Here is a 19,951-nt window from a genome sequence, read left to right as displayed (position 1 = left end):
TAATTTTGTGGTTGCTTCTTTATAAGTAGTATTAGGGATGCTAAGGTTATGTACCTTAGTAGCTATAGTTCCACGTCATCGACGCGCCTATCCTTCTTCTTATTATTCCCTTCCTGTTCCACGTGTTGGGACTCGGCAGAGAAATCACCTCGCTTGTCGCCACACGTCACCGTCAGGTCCGCGTCGTCTCCGTCGAATATGACCGCAATCTCCTCTAGAGTGTACCCTTTTGTCTCCGGAAAATAGAAGTAGACCGTGAAAGTAATGAAAAGGAGAAAGCAGCAGAAGACGATGTAATACTTCCACCCGATGTTCTCCAGACCAATGGGATTACAGAATGCGGCAATAACCAGGCAACTGTACACAGACACCATTTCGACAGCTAGTCCCTTGGAACGGAGATGATAGGGGAATATCTCGGTCGGGTACCCAAGTAGCAAGGGCGTCCAAGCGATATCGTAGTGAAAGAACACAGCGAAGACGCAAACAATCACAACAATACCAGCAGCTTGAGAGCCGGTCTCGTCATTTACTGCAGAGCACGCCGTCCAAATGACATATGAAACGAGCATACCCACCGAACTCCACAGGAATAAAGTCCTGCGGCCCAGTCGGTCAACAAGCAAGGCTGCAGAAGCCGCAGCGAAGAAGTTGAAAAGTTGAAGTAGGCCGTTGATCAGTGTCTGCGTGTAGACAGACGTGACACCGACCGAGTTCAAGACGCTGTTACCGGTTAGGGATGATGTTTCTCGGCAAGGTGGACCTTGCTGTTTGGCAACTTGCCTGTTGAGGAAGTATGACACGACACTCACCCCGTTCCACTGCGCGAAACCACCCACAGCAATAGCAATGATAGTTCGCTTCCTGTTGCCTGCAACGAGTCAACAATTATCGCCTCATCTCGTCAGCTGGGGCACAAACCTGGGGTTGAGATCAGGGCCGACCAGCCAACCAAGTTGGCTTCCTGTTGCATCTTGATCGCATGACTTATCTCCGCTAGCTCTGTCGCAACCAATGGAGAAAGCTCCGCATCGGAATCACATATGCCAGCGTGGTACCTTTGGAGGATTGCAGCGGCCTCGTGATGTCTGTCCTTAGCAACCAGCCATCGTGGCGATTCTGGCATCCACCAAATGAAGAGGAGTTGAATCAAGGGATATCCAGCTTGAAGTATGCTCGGAATGCGCCACGACCAGTCACTGGGAATGTCTTTTGTCCCAAAGGTGGTCCAAGATGACAGAATTGAACCTGTTGACCAGCTTCATTAGTAAATGTCACCTCATGTCACCGTCATCACACTCTTGCTAACAGACCTAGACAGAAGAGAGTCCAGTATGCTGACGTATACTTTCCTCGATGCGTCGGGTAGGCAAGCTCAGCAATCAGCATTGGGCTAGGCTGCGAGCTGAATATCCCGCCAAAGCCAACCAGCAACCTACATACTATGAACATTGGTAGATTGACAGCGGCGCCTTGGATTGCTGCTGCTGCACAGATGATGAGAATGCCAACTAGAAGAACAGGCTTTCTGCCGAAGCGGTCACAGAAGTCGCCGACGATTGGCAAGGCTATGAGGCATCCGATGGACTGGGAGGCAATGACAGTTCCTAGCAGGGCCCCTTTTGGATCGCCGAAGTATTCGCGCCACTGTTCGAGGGATTGCAGCGCATTCATCAAGGACGCTAGTCTCTGAATCAGTCGATGGTCTCCTCAGACCCCATACGTAAGTCCGCAGGAATTGGGGTCTAGGCCGAACATACCATCATATCCAAAGACGGAGGAGGACAACATAGGCACAAGCAGAATAAGATTGAGCTTGAGTAGGTGGGGTTCCTGGAACCAGAATTTGTTCGTACTAGGCAAAACGTCTGCAAGACTGGCGCCCACGATGCCTGCGTTGTTCACCATTTCCACTTAATATTCGATCGACTTTGTGTGAAGAAAGATGGTAGGGATAGCGAACGCAGTATACTGGCTTTCCAACTAGAATTGCTGAGGGAACGAAGGCATATATGTAATCCAGGCGCCGTCTTCAACTATGATTCCTTCTTTATTCCGCCGGCCTTTGGTCCCACACTGAGACGTAAACGTGGGGTGATCGTGACCCCGGTCTGGGGCCCCGGACTCGGCCTGATGAACATGCCTGACTTTCTTCACAGGCGAATCCGGTATTCGTAGGTACTGTAGTAAGTCAAGTCGTTCCTTGCTTGCAATGATGGCCCACTTAGAGTCGTTCTCCGCTCGGCGGCAGGCGGCAAGCGGGTAGCGGATAGCAGAGAATGCTGGCGGAACCACAAATGCCGCCGCCTTTTTTGATTACTGATACATTAAGCCTATGACAGACTAATTGCCATCACCGTTTCTCGCTGCCCTGAATGATTCAAAAGTTCCCTGGTTATACATGTATCCGCACCGCCGCATGCGTGATCTCGACTATTGTCTTTCGAGCTGTAAGTCTACGGACTGAACGGGATCCACAGTTCGATGTGGACAGTTGCATGCTGAACGTCGGACCACTTGCAGGCAGTTCCGCCCGGGCATTTGTACATGTACTAGGTAGTTAGATTCGCCGGGGTCAAAACCGGCCAACACCCGGGGAGCACATTACCCCGCGCCGAATCGTGCGGCTCGTCGCAATGTGTCTCGCGACCGACGCTATGATTCATCCAACTGAAGCACACTTTCCAGGCGCAATGATCCGCATTGCTTGACACCAAAGCATCGAATAATGCCATACCCAAGGAGACGCGCTCCCATCGCCTGTGAATATTGCCGCCACAGGTAACTGAGCCACACCAGTGCACTTCGACCATATTAACAGTATAGTCGTAGAAAGCGTCGGTGCGACGGAAGAACGCCTGTCTGCAGTCTTTGCGCGACTGCTGGAGTGGAATGCAAATATTTAGATAAATCTCCCGAGGTGTTGTATCGTTCAATGTGTCTTGGCAATGGTCGGCTGCTAACATATCCGCAGCCGGAAGGCACGGCGCCCGGACAACGCTGGGACTGCAGCTCTTCTTCAACGTATCAATGAGTTAGAGAACCGGCTCAGAGAATGTCAACGCAATGAAGCAGAGAGATCTGCTTGTTCGTCCTCTAGAAGTTCGACGCATGAGCCGACGTCATGTCTCGGTGATGACCCGCCAACTTCGACGGAAGGAGATCGCAACAGCGATCCCTTTCAGGTTGACGACGGAGTTGGCCAGACGGGAGGTAGCGCAACTGGTATTCCAAATGCTCAGATCGGCGTTCTCCCGGATCCCTTGACAGATATGTCCGGTGATAATGACCCGCCAATTGCACCTGGAGTTTCAACCCAGCAAACCTCTACACTAGGGTTGTCACCGTCCATATGGGCGGCGCAGCCATTACCCACGTCTGACTGGCTGCAACTTGGAGGTGCTTCAGTCCTCAACTACGGCCCTTCAAGCATACCGACCACTGATGAAGGGGGCTACTTCATCATCCCTAGCGGTCATCATACAACTACCTCAAGCTTACTCTCTATTGAACCTGTCCGAGCTCTTGTGGGTTATTATCCTGAAGGCTTGTTCTATAACTTGGAAGCCTCTCGAGAGGCTTCCCCAGTTATTCCCAGCGACATGATGTCTGATGATCTAGGTTTGCTACTTTCCCAGGTGGACCTGAGCCAAGGAACAACAGACAGACTTATCTCAGGCTTCTTTGCCTTCATACACCCTCAGTTTCCGATAATCGACCGCGACCTTTTCCCAGAAGTCTTCGAAATGTCAAAGCAGGATGTCTCCAAGCACATCTATGGACCATCTCTGGGTATGTGTCTACTCGTCCTGGCCTTGGGCGCTTTGGGCTCAACAGATAACCCGTTGAGCCCGGACGATAATGATAGCGCGGGGATGCCGTATTTCATTATTGCCTATCGTATCTTGACGACGATATGGGCCGGGTCATTCGACGACGATTTATGCCAACCAACTGGCATGCTACTGGCTGCTATCTATCTTTGCTTCAAGTCAAGGCCACTCGCAGCTTGGAAATTAGCATACATGTCATCGTGCAATTTGCAGCTTCTTACTCAGCGGTACGAAGAGCACTGCATATCCAGCAAGCAACATTGTTACTAACGACAACCAGGACAACGAGTGATTATGAAAAGGAGCACGATAACATGTTGAGTCGACTTTGTTGGACGTGTTTTGTGATTGAGTGGTAAGTTGTGGCTGTATGCTCGTCCAAATATATGTCCGCTAATGCTGATGCAGCGACAGCTTATCAGAATTCCACCTCCCAAGAACTGGGATTGAGATGGCCATAGATCGCATGAATTTTCCGCGGCTAGAAGCATGTAATGAGCGAGACAACGTGATGTTCCTAGCTCTTTGCTCCATCCGACGACTCTTGAACCGGATACACAACTCCGTCTACAGATCAAGCAATAAGCACGATCTGAGTCCCATTGACACAGTTGATCAGATGGATTTTAATTCTAGAGCTCAGCATGCACTTCTAGCACTGGTAACACTGGAAGGCATCTTAAATGAGCTGGAACGACAGCTTGATGCTTGGTACAGTTCATTGCCTGAGATCGTAAAGCCAGACCTCTGCAGTACGGTGCCTTCCGACACCCAAGATGCTTGGCTGAGGTTACGGTACTGGTCAGCTAGGCATATAATCAGCCGGCCTTGCTTAATGTACGCAATAACTTGGTGCAAGAAAGGAGAGGTTCAGCCAGAATATGTTTCGAGACATGTTGAGACGTGTCTAGACAGCTCTCGCAATTTCATTCGCACGAGTATACATGTACTCACGAAACAAACCTACTATTCTTGGATGGTTCTACAAGCGTCAGTTCACCTAGCCTCCGTTTTCCAAACAATACTGACTCTAACTCTTTCGCGCTCAGGCTGCTTTCACACTCAGTTCTCATCGTTGCGGCGGTCTCATGTTCCAGCATGAAGCACATGGTGCCGGAATGGAGGGATCTGCTTCAGCTTGCCGTTGAAGCTGTGAAGCCATGGTCAACGCGCTGTTCAAGCGCCGAGGTTATTTTGCTGATTCTGCAGACACTGCGTCACAAGGTTGGATCTTGTCACCAGCTGGCAGACGTGAAGGCCCGAAAAGGCCAGCATGGCGGGGTACAAAATGATTCCTGTTCAACATAGACGATGCATGGTAATTACACTGAAAATCTCAAACCCCCATTAGCGCAAACGACACTCCCAGTGCACCAAGCAGACTCTGGACCGCACAGCATTCCCACGATGTCAGCGACCTCGGTCCAATATGCGGGACGCCTTCCAGCCATCCTTTCGTTTGCGAGCCTGACAAGTTCTGGCCGGTCTGTGTCTCGAACCGCAGACAAGGGTGCAGCAAGCTGGAATGGCTCAAGCTGCTTCCAAAAGTCTTCGCCCGCAGCCCAGTACATATCTCCCTCCACAGGCCCAGGATTTACTGCGTTAACTGTTGCTCTCTCAGCGAGCTCCCGCGCCCAAGTTCTCGTCATCGCCTCCAGTGCAGCTTTAGTACCTCCATAAAGAGTGTGGGTTTTGAATCCCATAGTCGAGGCGACGGACGAGATATTCACAATACGTCCGGATCTATCGCGAGGGAGAAACGGTAGAAGCGCCTGAGTAACCATAATAGGAGCCAAGACGTTCACAGCGTAGATACGATGAAATTCAGCCATAGGCACCTCTCCTAATGGGTAGTCTCCACCGACTCCCGCGTTGTTGACTAAGATATTGACGGTCAAGTTCTCGGAGTGGCCGAACATAGCTTGGGCTGCCTCGACAATGCGACGTGGAGATTCTTCCGAATCGCTCAGGTCCGCTTGCACTGCAACGATTCTGACACCATGTGCCTCTTGAAGTGCGTTGATCAAGTCGTTTGCTGACTGCGTCGACGAGTCGGAGGTGTAAACGCCCAGGACATTAGCTCCTTTTGCAGCTAGGTGCTTGGTAATTGCTGCGCCAATACCTGTACCATGTCCATCAGTATATCTTGCTTGCCGCCGAGTAGACACAATGACTTACCGCGAAAGGCTCCTGTGACGACAGCTAGTTTGCCTTCTAAGGGACGAGACGACATTGTGTGGCTGCGATCTTTGAGCTTCACAGAGAAGGTGAATGGTATTCAGGTCCTCAGGACACTATGCGAAAAAGACGATGTAGAACGACGATTAGACTTCGCCGGATCATCACAAGGGCATTCTTATACATCGGGTCGAGCGGATGATTAACAAGAATATCGGTATTCAACTGGTGGCTCCCGGCCGGGGCCCACGACTCCACCACGCAATAGGTTGAACCAAGCTTGAAAGATAAATCGTACCTGACATAGCTGGCGGTTTGCGGTTTGCGGCTTGCGGCTTGCGGCTTGCGGCTTGCGGGAGAGAGTAACTGGAAGCATGGAAGTCGCCTGACACGAAGCGATAATGTAGAGTGCAAACGAGACTCCGGTTCTCCTCGAGGGCAAAATGGGGCGATACTGACATGGAAGCTAGTACATCAGATGACGCAGCATATCTCATTAAAGCTATCACTTGCGGGGTCGATTGATTCACGCGGTTAATTACCTTCTCAGAGTCAGGATTGCATGGGTGGCAGACGTCAAACGGTATGCGGCAGGCGGCAGGCGGCAAGCGGCAACTTGTTGACTTGGGTAGCAGTACCGAACCTCGTTGTGATGAATCATCTGAACCTTCTTGGCTTGGGGTTTTTAAGTGCATGTGGTCATGGCAGCGAAGGTGGATGCTGGAGAAAATTGCGGTAAGAGGGAACAGCTTGCGAGACGTCACATGCATGACAATATAAACACAGTTTGGCGGCCACTTGAGGCCCCGCCACAGCATACAGCTGCTATAAATGTGCAGCTTTCGTGGTTCCAGCTTGGGATTTCGTTTTGACCCTTTTCAAAAGCTAACAGCATCACCATGAGTAACACTGCAAGCCCGGAATTTCGAGAAACGAAGGAGCGCCAGGGCGGGGCTCACGTCGACTCGCGGGCTTTGTTTCGCTTAGACAACCGAACCATTATCAGTATGGCCCATTCGTCTTCACGCTTGCAAAGGCGTCTTTCTGACATGCCTCAACAGTCACAGGAGGGGCCGGATATCTTGGCGTGGAAGCAGCAGGTTGTATTCTAGATTCGGGAGGAGATGTCGTGTGTCTGGACGTGGTAGAAAGTCCTCGGACCGAGGTGTGGAGTAAGTAATCGGGAGCAGACGCCTTCGTAGTGTATTCCATATGTCTGACAACACTCGCAGATCAGCTTCTCGCAGTTGCCCATGAGCACGGTCGCTTGCTTTTCTACTATCGTTTGGATGTCACCGATGCTCGTGGCATTTCAACGGTATTCGAGACTCTCGTGCCCCAACTGAGGCATCCGATTCGCGGTTTAGTGGCATGTGCCGGCTTGTCTGACAACGACCCTGCCCACGTATTCTCGGTGGAGCGATTTCGGCGTTTGATGGAGATTAATGTTACAGGAACTTTCGCCATTGCACAAGCTGTCGCACTAGAGATGAGGAAAGCGAACGTTGATGGAAGTATGGTCCTTACAGCAAGCATGAGTGGCTCAGTTGCCAACAAGGTCAGTCAACGAACATCTCAAGCATCCTCACTGCTCCCTAATAAGTATGAACAGGGCGTAGATACGGCAGCGTATAATTCCTCCAAATCAGCTGTTCTCCAGTTGGGTCGATCTTTGGCAGCAGAGTGGGGTTCTCGTAAGGGAATGCCTCTAATTCGGGTGAACACTCTGTCGCCGGGATATATACAAACTCCGGCGACGGAAGAAGCGCTTCGGAAACCCGGCATGAAGGCTCAATGGACAGGGGATAATATGCTGTATCGGCTCAGTCTTGTGGATGAATTTCGAGGTCCCATCCTCTTCCTACTAAGTGACGCAAGCAGTTTCATGACAGGCGCCGACCTGAGGGTTGATGGAGGTCACTGTGCCTGGTAGGACTGGCTGTGTAAGATTGTACGCAAGCACACAGACATGCAAATATTAGAGACGAAGATGGCTGTTGGGACACAATCTCGAACACGGGTCGACACATCGACATTCCAGTGAAGTGAGCTGTTGTTGGTGTGGAAGATGCAAACGCTCTGCTCGTACCCAGGCCGATGTCCTAGATTCATAGTCCAAACCAGAATCGTTAGCAAGTTGTGCCACTTCTGGTATTTCTCTACATCAATGACAGCAATCACAATTTACGTAGTTAACAATTGCGACCGTAAGGCGAACTACGGTTTACAAGCTCATGGGCAATTACATCAACCCTTTTCCATTTACCAGTAAGTTTCCGAGGTGACGTTCGACGAATTTGGTTGGGAGGCATAAGCAATGCGTATTACTGAAAGTCGACAAGCTAGAGTATCTCGGAAAAGTGCTGCCAAGTAAGACCAATGCATATACAATCCAGGAACAGGGCATGAATGCCGTGCCGCCTGCCTCTTCCCGCCTGCCGCTCCTGAGACCAGGGCAGTAACCGCTACCCGCCGGTTGTGAACTCCTGAAAACGCTAAACCTCAACTGTTGGAAGCAAATGAGGTGGGTCAATTCCGGAATCAGGTTTGAATCGGTGGAACAGCAAGTGATCATTTTAACTACCTAGAGAAGCTTTGCAATGATTACAGAGGTTTGCAACCCCACCAGCCCCTCCGTGGCCACCAAGCCGCCATCAACAAAACCCCAGGCCACATCTCCCCAGAGAACCTCGCCAACTTCCCCAACATTAACTCCGTCAGGGAGAACCACTTTAACCTCGCCTGGAATGCCATCATAGTTGAGGTTCACAACGCTGATCAGTGCTTGTCCCTTGGCATTGTCCACCCACACCGTGGCGTCAACTCTCTTGGCCCCTTCAATGGCAAGGTCCTGCGTCCTCTTTGTGCCCAACAGGAAGTCTACCGCCGCTGTGTTTGTGAACACGCCAGCAAGACGACTGGTGAGGTTCTCCAACTCATCAGTGGCGGGGTAATTCCACATCACGATACCTTTGGCACCGTGGTTCACCGAGAGCATGGTCATCACGACCTCTTCGTCAGCTGTCGGGTATCGAGCCCAAAACGTCTCGTTGCCAAATGCCTGAGGCGCGAACCACTGCGTCTTTTGCCATCCAAGAATTTCATCCCGACGATAGAACTCATCCAGTCGTACGGAGATATCCTCGAAGTTACCTTCGCAGTCGTCGCACCCACAACACCCGTAGGTCGTATTACAAACCGTGTCGTATACCGGCGAGAAGGTCGCATTAATGGCCACAGGGTACACGTCCGACATGACAATATCAGCGCCTGCTGCGTAGTCTGCGTAGTAGAAGTCCCAGCAGTTTAGAGCCAAAGAGACTGGGTGGTACGGGTCCAAAGACTTGATCTGCTCGTACGCGATTCCCGTTGAGTTGGGCGGGTTCGCCTTTCCATCCGCCTCGTCGCTCTGGTACCAAAGCAAGATTGACGGATGTGTGCGCAGGCGAGTAACCTGATCAACCATGTTTGTCAAGTTGGGCCATGTCCATAGAACGTCATAGCGGAAGTAGATGCCGAGTTCATCGGCACGCTGGAGGTAGGGCTCAAACTCGTCCCATGGAAAGGGGATCTCGCCAAGACTACCCGTAGGCACGATGTGGATAACGTTGTAGCCCATCGCTGCAAATTCGTTCAGGGTATCGACGCTCTCGTTCCAGTAGAGAGTCCATTGGGCTTCTCGAAATTAGCAGAATGGCCTGAGTGGAAGTAAAGAAGAGCTAACTGTAGTAGGTGTACGCGAAGATCAAGTCCCATTCGGCATCCTTTCCTCTTTGCGCAAGGAGACCACCATAGAGGTTGTCAATGCGTGTTACACTACCGTATTCCTCCGGATAGGGGAGGAAGGAGAAATCGGTCCAACCCTCGTAGACGTGTGTCGAGTCGAGCGTTGTGCGCACGGTAATGTTGTATGCATCCATCTGCGGTGCAAAGGTATCCAGGGGAAGCGGCACCTCGTTGTCCACCGACCCCAATTCTATGTCTTCGGTCGCCAGAACATCTTCCCCGTTGATAATCTCAACCTTTAGTGTCTTTGGTGCAGCACTGGTGGAGTTCTGCCCAAATCCTGGAGGCAGAGGTGACCCGACTTGATTCGAGATTGCAGCGTCGATCAGCAAGTTCGCGGTGTCGTCGGTCTCGAGATAAATGCTCAATCGGGGGCGGACTTTGAGGCGCAGGAGCGGTACCTGCGAGATGGCAGGTTCCGGGAACCAGCCACCCGGGTCGAAGGACGAATTACTGGAGAATAACGGTAAGTATGTCGGCGAGCATCGCGGCTTGCATTACTTACGTCGCGCGGTAGGCTTTGCCGCACCAGATATCCACGCCCTCTGGATTGTTGAAGCGAATGGCCTGGCCGTCTACGAAGGGAAGCGCTGCAATCAAGGCCGCAAGAGGCCCGACGACCTTCCCCAGCATCATGATGGAAAAGTTATGCTTGACGCCGCGTCAATAGTGTCGCGACTTGGAACCCCATCCCTGAGATCGAGGAGGTTATATCAGCGGGGATTGCCACCACCCGCCCCAGCATTTGGCCCAGGGAATTGGATCGTTGCTTCTCGGGAAGCTGAGTGGGCCACATACTGCACCAGCATGACGACTTCTGTTGACGTCGGCCATATCAGGACGCAATTGCGGATGTGACTGAGGAGACTGAGGGGCAACAGCATCTCCAAATAGCGACGTTACATCTCCTCCAATTCATTTATCCTCGTTGCAAGGTGAGCTCATTATCCGGCGGCCAGGCGGGGACAGAGTCGGGGTTGAAAGTGCCGAGTCTGCCAACAGAGTTGGCACTATCAGCATCAATCGGGACCTACCTAGTTGAGGTAGTAATCTGCCCATTCAACTGCGGGGCTTCTGCGCGAGGTTGGATCGACGGCATCGTGCATGGGGAAATTGATGGCACCCAAGTGCGGGGAGATAAGCAGGGGTTAAGATAGTCCAGGAACTGTTTATCAGGCTCCGGTTTTCGGGGGAGCAGATTGATGAATTAGTTCGCACTAATTTGCTAGATCGTCAGCTTTTCTATCGAATGCCACTGTCTGCTGGGCGTTGTCTACCATCTTCAAGATCTCATGCAAAGTTTCAGGTTGCTCTTCCGCGTTACAAAGCAGACCGTTGCCTCTTAATTAGAAGTTTGGTCTACAAGCGTAGCCAGAGGTAACGCGCTGCTACCATCATAGAGCTTCAGCGATAACAGCATTCCCGCTAGTCGCGGAAGAGAAATTCTCTCATACTCCGGATCCCAGATGCTGCATTCCCTGGCCAGCAAAATAGACTCCAGCACACTCGCAATCTCCCGACTATCCCACATGCCTTCTTTCCTTCGCATGGCATAGAGAAGCGAAATGGCCCTTTGCTGCAGATCCAGCTCACCAGAGAAACCGGCAATGAGGCTCATCCGCGGGATCACATCAGCAGCTAGGGTGAAGACTGGATACTGCATCGGCTCAGCCTCAGTATACACGAGCGATTCGGCATCTTCTAGAAGATCCTGAAAATATTGCCGATCCGGAGGTTGTGAGCTCGGAGCCTCCAAGCATTTGATAATTACCGACCAGTCTTTTTGCATGACTGCCATTAGCCGCGCCTCCCATAACTCTTGTCTGGTCGTTGATGAACTTGACTTGAGATTCTTAATGTAAGCTTCAAGCCGAGCACTGAAGACATCGAAGAGATGGCGAGCGTGAAGCCATTCCTCGGCCCACTGCTCATCATCTCTTAGTGGTGACATGCCCTCTGGCAGATTCAAAAACGAGGTCCAAGACATCGGGATGCTGCCCCGAACATTGTAGCGTAAAGCTTTCCCGAAGGCCTGATCTACAAGGTGGAGATCGTACCGAGCATCGGTGGCGGAGAAATATGGCTTGGAAGCATCTGTGTTGCTATTCGCCCGGAAGAAGTAAGATAGGTCTGGAATGACCTCCCCTTCTTCCAATAAGTAGGCAGCATCGCAGCCCAAGCAGGTGAACATGTCGCCAAGATCACATAACTGATCATAATAGTTCTTGACTGTCTCAGCCATACACTTTTGATGCGCTGAAAGAGGTATTCCTGCCTGAGCATCGGTTGCTGCTTTTGAGAGGGCGATCATGATACCCGAGCCGGACCTAAGGTGATGCAAAGCTTTGTCGTAGCGTCCTTGCATGATTTCCAGGCAGATGAAAATCAAACAAGAAACGAGCGACGTCCTAAGAGTGGTAGGCGAAAGCTTTTCCATATCCAGGGCCGTGAAGTTCATGGCTTTGGAAAATTGTTGAGATGCCATCATATTGTATGTTTGTGCATCCGCAATCTGGTGGTCTCCCGTGTAGTCGCCTATGAAGCCTCGATGTGCACATCCCAGAGCTATCAGGGCGTGCTTAACCGAGTCGGAGTAGTATCCTAGAGGGATAATGTAACTGCTCCATAGCTTCTCCAGGAACGCGATAGTCCCGAAGCCGGCAACTGTGCACTTGCGTACATGATGGAACATGGCCCTTTCTGACGGTGTTCCCGAGATGTCCCAGTTGACTGGCGGCGGCATTGCTGATGCTTGACGACGCAACCGCAGTTGGAGACATCTGCACCTTTGACAAGTTGCCTGCCCATTGGCACAGCATCTCCATAGTGTCAATTACCGTAGCGCCGGAGAGTGTAGCGGAGATAGCTTACTTGCTACATAGCAGCCCAATTAGATCATCAGTCACAAAGTGAGGGTTTGTTGAAAACATACTGTGGCTGGTGTTTTGAAGGGGCTTCAGGGGTAACCTTCCCTGTCCTTCCCGACACCCTCAACATCCTCGGTGGTGGGGGACTCAAGCAGGCGGTGCACTGCGGCTTATCGCGTCAGGTACGATTTGGCAAAGTTTCAGGCAGGAAGCTTTCAGCCCGGGTCTCGTGGCTTCAATTGGGTGGGAGATGAGCGTAGCTCTGAGAGCGCGCAGTCGTGATGACATATGCGATGAGTGGGCTGAAACTTTGTGGGTTTTCAACTGAGCGAGCGCCATCGCGAATTTCTCTTGGCCAAAGCTGGGAGTCCCACTTCCGCTCGTTTTGCCCCCACATTTCGGCCGACGCCGAAATGTTTGACGATGTCTGATTCGCTGACTACTTTGGTTAATGAAAGTGTGACACATCGAAGGCGAACGCGGTCAAAAAATGTTGGAAAACGCGTCACCTTCAGACTACTTATTGCAAGATGGGCAAAATCTGATGTCTTTTCAAGATCTAGATTAGAGATGTAGCTGGCTGCCAAACTCTCAACCGTGAAACCCAAAGTTACAACTAATTGATGTTAATTAATTGGTGGTGCGTAAACTAAGTTTGACAGCGTAGTCGTGTTTGATTGAACAGATGCCAGTCACGAATATCGTCCCTCATTCCCCATTTGTGAACCACACTTTTGTCTAATATGAAAATCTCGGTTCTTTCTTCTGGTATTTTCATCCATTTGAACACGTTGATACTTACCAAACAGGATTCGGTCGGCCTTGAATTATGCCTAAGTGCTTTGAATGAAGAACAGGCGGGGCTTTTCGGAGCTGCGAGACGATACACTGAAGCTCGGCAAGTAACCAACATCAAATTATTTCCATATTGCTGTTCAGTCAAGGCCCGATAAGTATCATGCCGATTACTTCTTCCTGTAGCTCCAGCAGCCTACATTGTGCGTGGTACCACTTCGATGAACCTGAACTTGCACAGACTGAGTTGGAGCACGTCTGTGATTGAATGTCTCAGAGGAACAGCAATGTTTGTTATGAAGGGTATCTCAGGGCACGCACCAAGACTGCGATTGAGAGAACGCCACTCATAACGTAGCCGTAGAATTTGTACGTACAAGCAGAGAGAGTAAACAAAACCGTTTGTAGGTTTTGCAAGATATGTTTCTCCCACCGGCACTACTGAGGCGCAATGTGCTGCGATGCTTGTGAGAAACTTTGCGCCCCTCGGGTGTGAAAATCGGCAGTTGCTAATGTCAATATCAGGATACAAGACACAAGTAGACACCCTGACTTGAGGATTCATTGCAGCTGCAGCCTTCAGGTCTTTGAATTTGCAGACAGTCGAAGCGAGATGTAGTCAAGGAGGGATCACGCATACAGTTACGAGAACAATAGCCGGACAAGGATAATTGTTTTTTCGTCAATGTTCCGTGGCTCGTGTCCTGCAGATCAAACAGGTCAACGTGCACTTCCAATCCCGCCAAGGATATGATTGCTACCGACTGCCTGACATGATATCTTGACACAGACTTCGGAAGCTGTCTCTTCTGAGCGAGGCTTGCGAAGCGCCTTCGCGGAGATGCGCATCTCCTGATGGCATTCCTAAGATGCTCTTGGCTTTTTTTATTCAATGCAAGGAAATGGAACCACTGGACCCTTACATGATCTACCAAATCGTGAGTAACACAAAACCCACTTTCGAGGCTCCAGTTGAACGAAATAGACCATCGATAATCCGGGGGACTCACCTTCCCTTGCTCTTATTGAACAAGATGATCTGCCGTAAGGGGTAACTTGGCTTAAGCTTATCGATCAGATATACGCGCCGAGATCTATCCCACAGACTCGGTTGATTATCGAAACGAACCACAACATGATCGTCGTCAGAGAACTGGAGCTTATCCGAGGTGCCGAAGACCCGCTATAGCGCAGATCCTACGTGGTTCCCACCGGAGCCGAGACGATGGCCATCGCCGAAGTCCTCTCGGAGCAAATCCCGTATTCACGATAGCCGCCCGGGACTAGAAAGCGCCAAGCTGTTGACACTTCAAAGCCGTGTATATTCCAAGAAGAAAGGCAATCGGACCGGTTCGCGAATTGACAATTTTCATCGTTAACTGTCAGAACTGCATCATGCCTTCGTGCTTGTCATGTCTCATTTCATGAGGGGACCCAATGGCCATTGGCATTTTACGAGAGGGTGACATGATGGATCAAGCTTAAATGTCTCGATTGAACAAGGATATACGAGTAAATTCCAGGGGCAGATGTTACTCTGAACGGCGTCGCAGGTACGAATAACCCGAGTCGGGGATCGGGCTGTACGAGACACGCGGGGGGCAGAGAAAGGGTGTTCTTCTGCTCGACGCGAATGGCAAGTTGACAGTGTCACATTTTGTGACGAGCCCTCGAACGACAGACGGTCAGGCGACACAAACCAAAAGATCAATCCAGGGGCGAACAAGACTTTGGCGCAAAGTGAGGGAGGGCTCAGCCTTCTCAGGCTCTATCGCCCACCATCAATTCTGGAATAATCATGGTTCCCCTCTCTTCGTCCCGAAACTGTGGAAGGCGACCCTGGTCCGGACGAGGGAACCAATCGCAACTCTCCGAGGACGATGGGGGAAGCCGATCTACGAATGATACGGCGGCTTCGGCCGAGGGATCCAAGCGGCTCTAGGTGGCTCCAGCCAGGCGCGACAAGCGGGACCCCTGGATTGCAAGGGGAAAGGAAGGTGACGTTTCGTTTCATGATATTCCATTCCAAACATTCCAAGGATGGCGCAAGTTTGTGAAGAGTTTCGAGCACGGATTCAATTAAGACTGCCCAATTATGTACAAGTACACTCCGTTGCGTTGACAGCGTCCGCCCCCCTTTTTTTTCCCCGCTTATGCAAAAACATGAAAAAAAGCCAATTTTACGCTGTGACGCGCATTTCTCTGCATCGCACGCAAAACGCGTCAAAGTCATCACCAACACCTCAATTGCCGTCAATCACTATAGTCCCAGTAGTATTCAAACGTATAACTACACGATAGAGACATAAGGTGTGTATTTCATGCTTCCGTAGCAGTCAATCTACCCATCGAGGCATTGCCAACCCAGCTAGTCACCTCATCCCCATACCATTCGACCAACAAAAGGTCTATTTTCGTCATGAGAGATCAAGATGACATTTGCTGAGGAACAGAAGAAGAGACCTGCTGTATGACTTTATATATCTACTCAGCATACGGTTTGTATGGCTCTGAGTAATATATAAGCATACCAAGGGGCTTGATACGGTTCTTCAGAGCAAATGCTTTGGCAGTCAACAGGATTAATGACTCTCCTGATAGCTCAGCTTGTTCACGATATTGAGCAAGAGTCTACTGCTGTATAGATTGTGCCCTGTTACTTACAGTTTGCCGCTGGTCAGTACATGTCCGTGGTTTATTATATCAGATACATCGAGAAAGACGCCGGGCGACGACGACGATACAATGGCGCCCAGAATATCGAATCTACAGCTATCGACGATCGCGATGATACTGCCATTCGAAGACCAAAAGACCCACGAGCTGGCAAGTATCGTTGGCTGTACCGAACGAACGATTCGACGACATAGATCACGACGTAATATCACTGGCGAAGTGCAGAGATATAAGAGGTGCCGCCAGAGTCGACAAAAGATGGAAATATGGCATCGTACAGAGCTTCTTGAACTACTGCAGTACCGCAGCGATCTATCTCTTGAAGAGATGCAAGATTTCCTATTTGAAGCCTTCGAGATCCAGATCAGTCGTTCTGCAATCAGTCGACAGTTAAACTCAGCTGGCTGGACGAACAAGAAGTCCAAGATTATTGCTGCTCAGCGAAGTGACGAACTACGATACGAGTACTTGTACCGTATACGACGATATCGCCCCGACCAGCTGGTATTCGTCGACGAATCCGGCGTCAATAAGGATACTGGGATACGGAGGACTGGATGGGCGCCGAAAGGGCTTGCTGCGTTTCGAACTGCAGAGATTGATCGGTTTCAGAACTCTCGCGTACAGATCCTGCCAGCCCTCACGTTGAGCGGTATCCTACACTTGACTACGTATTATGGTACGACTGACGGCGATGGGTTCTTTCGTTGGCTACAGGAGTGCCTTATCCCGAAATGTGGGCGTTTTCCAGAGCCAAACTCTGTCATCGTTATGGATAACCTCTCCTGCCATCGTATACCTGAAATCGAGGGTTTATGCCGGGTATCAGGTGTCCATCTCGAGTTTCTGCCTCCGTATTCACCAGACTTCAACCCCATCGAAGAGTACTTCGGCGATCTAAAGCGATACATCAGGAAGACGTATTCGAAGTGGAACAACGATGAGAATGACACTCGGGATTTCATGGAATATCTACGTGACTGCGCTATGGAGATTGGGTATCGTCTACCCCAGATCGAGGGCCATTTCCGCCATTCGTTCGTCAACTTTGATGGGACAGAGCATATATTTGACGATATCGAACTATAAAAGGGAGGATTTGCTGCCAATATTGAACATCAGCAAGCAATCCAAATTTTCATCGTGCGTTCGCGCGCAATAGATCTTAATCGTGTCGTCATATGATGGTCAATCATCAAATCCATGATTGTAGCCAACAAGATTGCCAAAAGGTTAGCCACAAGCGCACCAGAACACAAAAAATATACCGTCGTCCATTGTTTTCGTCGGTAGCTACGTATACATATCAATTTTGCCTGTATAACGGCTGAAACGCGTTGTTGATGCTTGTGACGATGATTTGTGATGATGACACGTCATCACGATCAGAGACTTCAACCATAGTCAGAGACTTCAACTGCCCCTAACCAGTATCGGGATGGACCGAAGTGTATTGTTTGCAGATCCAAAATAACAGTAATTCTATTGCTTTTATACGTATAGAGCGGCAGTGTTGAATCTACGGCTATGGGTAGACTTTTCCGTGGTTGAACACGTCATGCAAAAAAATCGCGCATACAGTCAAACTTCACACCACTCTTGCTGTATCACTCTTCTTCGTTATCCTCCTCCGAGTAATACGTCTCTGTTGACGACGTATCACTCGAGATTTCAATCTGATTGTCCTCATCGCCTTGCTCGATTTCGTCTTGTTCGATCTGTAACTGCGTGGGCAGCATCTGCGACGCTGACAGCAGTGGTGACGAAACGAAACCAAAGAGTTCCGAAACGCCTACAAAGTTAGCCATATTCGACAGTAAACAGCTCTATATACACTCACCACGTCGACCAACTTCAACTGGCGTACCACGGATCTCTTGCTCGATGGATTGACGTGGCACTAGGGCGTCGATATGTCGGGATGACCCCAACTCGCCTGAAACTAGCGCCGCAGAGTTTTCAACTGGCGCCGCCGCCGTCCCTCCTGGCAATCCAGCGTATATTCTTGTATAAACATCTCCTTCTGACTCTCGATGGTTTGAATGAAGTTCAGAGTGAGATACCACGTCGGAGAGGGCGTCAGACTGCCCTCCGTAGTAGGCGCTGTTGTCTATGAAGGATTTGATCGAGTTCCTGACATCTTCGGTAAGATCTTGAGTAAAACCCTGTTCAGTAAACCAAATATCTGGTAACTTGCGAATTGCCCGCAAGCTACTGTCTACTGATCGCAGTTTCTGTAGCTTCTTTCTGAACCCTTCGTCGACGTTATATCGCTTGCCGCGGACGGATATAAACCACTTGATGAAGCTGGCCACTTGATCTAGAGCTTTTCGAGGCGAATCCGGTACCACTGGCGAGGACGAACGAATCGGGAGTGCGATACTTGGTTGACGAGTGCTTGGAAGGTTCAATGGCGGAAGAGTTGGCAACGAATACTGTGAGATGTTCGCATATGGCCAATATGCCGGCGGCGGCGGCGCCGGCGGCGGCAGCTGTACGTATGGGTTAGGATATTGAAGATGACGATCTGGCGCCCCCGCGTTGCCGTATATATTGACGATGGCGTTGCTGTTGGCGTTGGTTAGGCCAGATCTTGACCCTGATGATGGAAGTGCGGCATTTTCAGCCTTCTCTTCCGTCATCACTGTCGTCTCCTGGTTATCATCAACCTCCACGATATTCTTACTTCTCTTGCCCTGGCGTTTCTGATCCTCTATAAACTGGTCGTGAAGAATCTCACCAAGCAGTTCTTTAGGTGGTTCCATATTGTCAACGCCAGCCTGTCCAGTCATAATAGCCTTCGCCCACTTCTCTATATGGTGAGATTTGATCTTGTAGTGCTTCTGGCCTAGTATATAGCACCAGTTGAACTTCTCGTCGCCCGAACTATTCTTACATCTCTGGTACTCTGGGCAGATGTGCGTACGGAGAAGTTGTCTGTGCATACCCTCCTTCCGACGCTCGACGTTTGCAGGATCGTTAGCCTCACGATCGATCGCCTCTTGCATGCCGGCTGAAACGCCTGCTCGGCCACCTTTTCGAGGCGTTCGTACGCCAGTCACTATACCACCAGAGATTGGTACGGCGCTGTATTGCCACTTGACGGTGAGGTGGACTTCACCCCTCTCTTCAGCTTGTTCAAGAGAGGGGACAATATCAACCCATGGAATACTTGGCCAAGTGACCCCTCCAGTAGACGGATAGACCCGAGTGAAGATTGGTGTTGGTTTAGATGCGTTGGTGGGCTTCCTCCAAGCAACGACAACAGCGATATTGGCCTTCTTCACAATATACGAGTGAGCCACTTCTGCCTCAAGTTGGGCGCCGCTGTCTGCCTCCCAGTCTCTACTATTCGCATCTAATACAGGAGCAATACTGAATCTGTTATACGCGATGCTCTCGATGGTTAGATCGAGAACAGGTAAACCGTTACCCTTGAGCGCTGGGCCACGGGTAACCTGGATTTGTAGCAGAGTTGGTTCCTCGTTACCCATATCGTCCTCCTCTTCAAATACATCGTGGAACGACATAAACGTATCATCAGCGCTATGGCGAGGGGCCGTAGGCGTATCGTCCGCAAATCGAGTGGTTTGACGAGGGGTTGGGTTAACTGGGGTCGAGTCTGGTCGAAACGGTGGCATCGACGAAGGCAGAGTACTTCGGAGCCGGATCGTATGCGGCGGATCCTTCTTTCGCTTCCTCTGCGTTGTCGTTGCTTTTTGGCGAGAGGACGCTTTTGGAGCTCTTCGTGATGACGGAGGGGCTATAAGTACACGCTTTCTTCGCGATGTAGACTCAGCCGCCACCAAATCATTA

At 50.5% G+C, this 19,951-nt stretch overlaps 6 protein-coding genes across 6 annotated transcripts; 2 read left to right on the top strand and 4 right to left on the bottom strand.

The window, feature by feature from the left end:
- Positions 1-62: 62 nt before the first annotated feature.
- Positions 63-1,908, bottom strand: CGCS363_v010165 (Lactose permease; the record flags this gene model as incomplete). The annotated part of the gene is made up of 4 exons (XM_036642014.1): positions 63-871; positions 922-1,248; positions 1,314-1,682; positions 1,761-1,908. The coding sequence occupies 4 exons, from the start codon at positions 1,906-1,908 to the stop codon at positions 63-65; spliced, it is 1,653 nt and encodes a 550-aa protein (XP_036493003.1).
- Positions 1,909-5,155: 3,247 nt separating this feature from the next.
- On the bottom strand, positions 5,156-6,066 carry lxr4-3 (L-xylo-3-hexulose reductase; the record flags this gene model as incomplete). Its single annotated transcript, XM_036642013.1, has 2 exons — positions 5,156-5,955; positions 6,012-6,066. 2 exons carry the CDS (start codon positions 6,064-6,066, stop codon positions 5,156-5,158), a joined length of 855 nt encoding a protein of 284 aa, XP_036493002.1.
- Positions 6,067-6,910: 844 nt separating this feature from the next.
- CGCS363_v010163 (D-arabinitol 2-dehydrogenase) lies at positions 6,911-7,944 on the top strand (the record flags this gene model as incomplete). Its single annotated transcript, XM_036642012.1, has 4 exons — positions 6,911-7,016; positions 7,073-7,183; positions 7,244-7,569; positions 7,624-7,944. The coding sequence occupies 4 exons, from the start codon at positions 6,911-6,913 to the stop codon at positions 7,942-7,944; spliced, it is 864 nt and encodes a 287-aa protein (XP_036493001.1).
- Positions 7,945-8,595: 651 nt separating this feature from the next.
- On the bottom strand, positions 8,596-10,433 carry CGCS363_v010162 (uncharacterized protein; the record flags this gene model as incomplete). The annotated part of the gene is made up of 3 exons (XM_036642011.1): positions 8,596-9,686; positions 9,736-10,250; positions 10,303-10,433. The coding sequence occupies 3 exons, from the start codon at positions 10,431-10,433 to the stop codon at positions 8,596-8,598; spliced, it is 1,737 nt and encodes a 578-aa protein (XP_036493000.1).
- A 706-nt stretch (positions 10,434-11,139) lies between these two features.
- CGCS363_v010161 (uncharacterized protein) lies at positions 11,140-12,540 on the bottom strand (the record flags this gene model as incomplete). The annotated part of the gene is made up of 1 exon (XM_036642010.1): positions 11,140-12,540. The coding sequence occupies one exon, from the start codon at positions 12,538-12,540 to the stop codon at positions 11,140-11,142; it is 1,401 nt and encodes a 466-aa protein (XP_036492999.1).
- Positions 12,541-16,393: 3,853 nt separating this feature from the next.
- On the top strand, positions 16,394-17,224 carry CGCS363_v010160 (uncharacterized protein; the record flags this gene model as incomplete). Its single annotated transcript, XM_036642009.1, has 1 exon — positions 16,394-17,224. One exon carries the CDS (start codon positions 16,394-16,396, stop codon positions 17,222-17,224), a length of 831 nt encoding a protein of 276 aa, XP_036492998.1.
- Positions 17,225-19,951: the final 2,727 nt, after the last annotated feature.

Source organism: Colletotrichum siamense, assembly GCF_013390195.1.
Source record: "Colletotrichum siamense strain Cg363 chromosome Unknown KSG_Cg363_contig06, whole genome shotgun sequence".
NCBI classification, from domain to species: Eukaryota; Fungi; Ascomycota; class Sordariomycetes; order Glomerellales; family Glomerellaceae; genus Colletotrichum; species Colletotrichum siamense.
The sequence above is the reverse complement of the archived record's forward strand: the minus strand, read 5'-3'. Positions and strand labels throughout refer to the sequence as shown.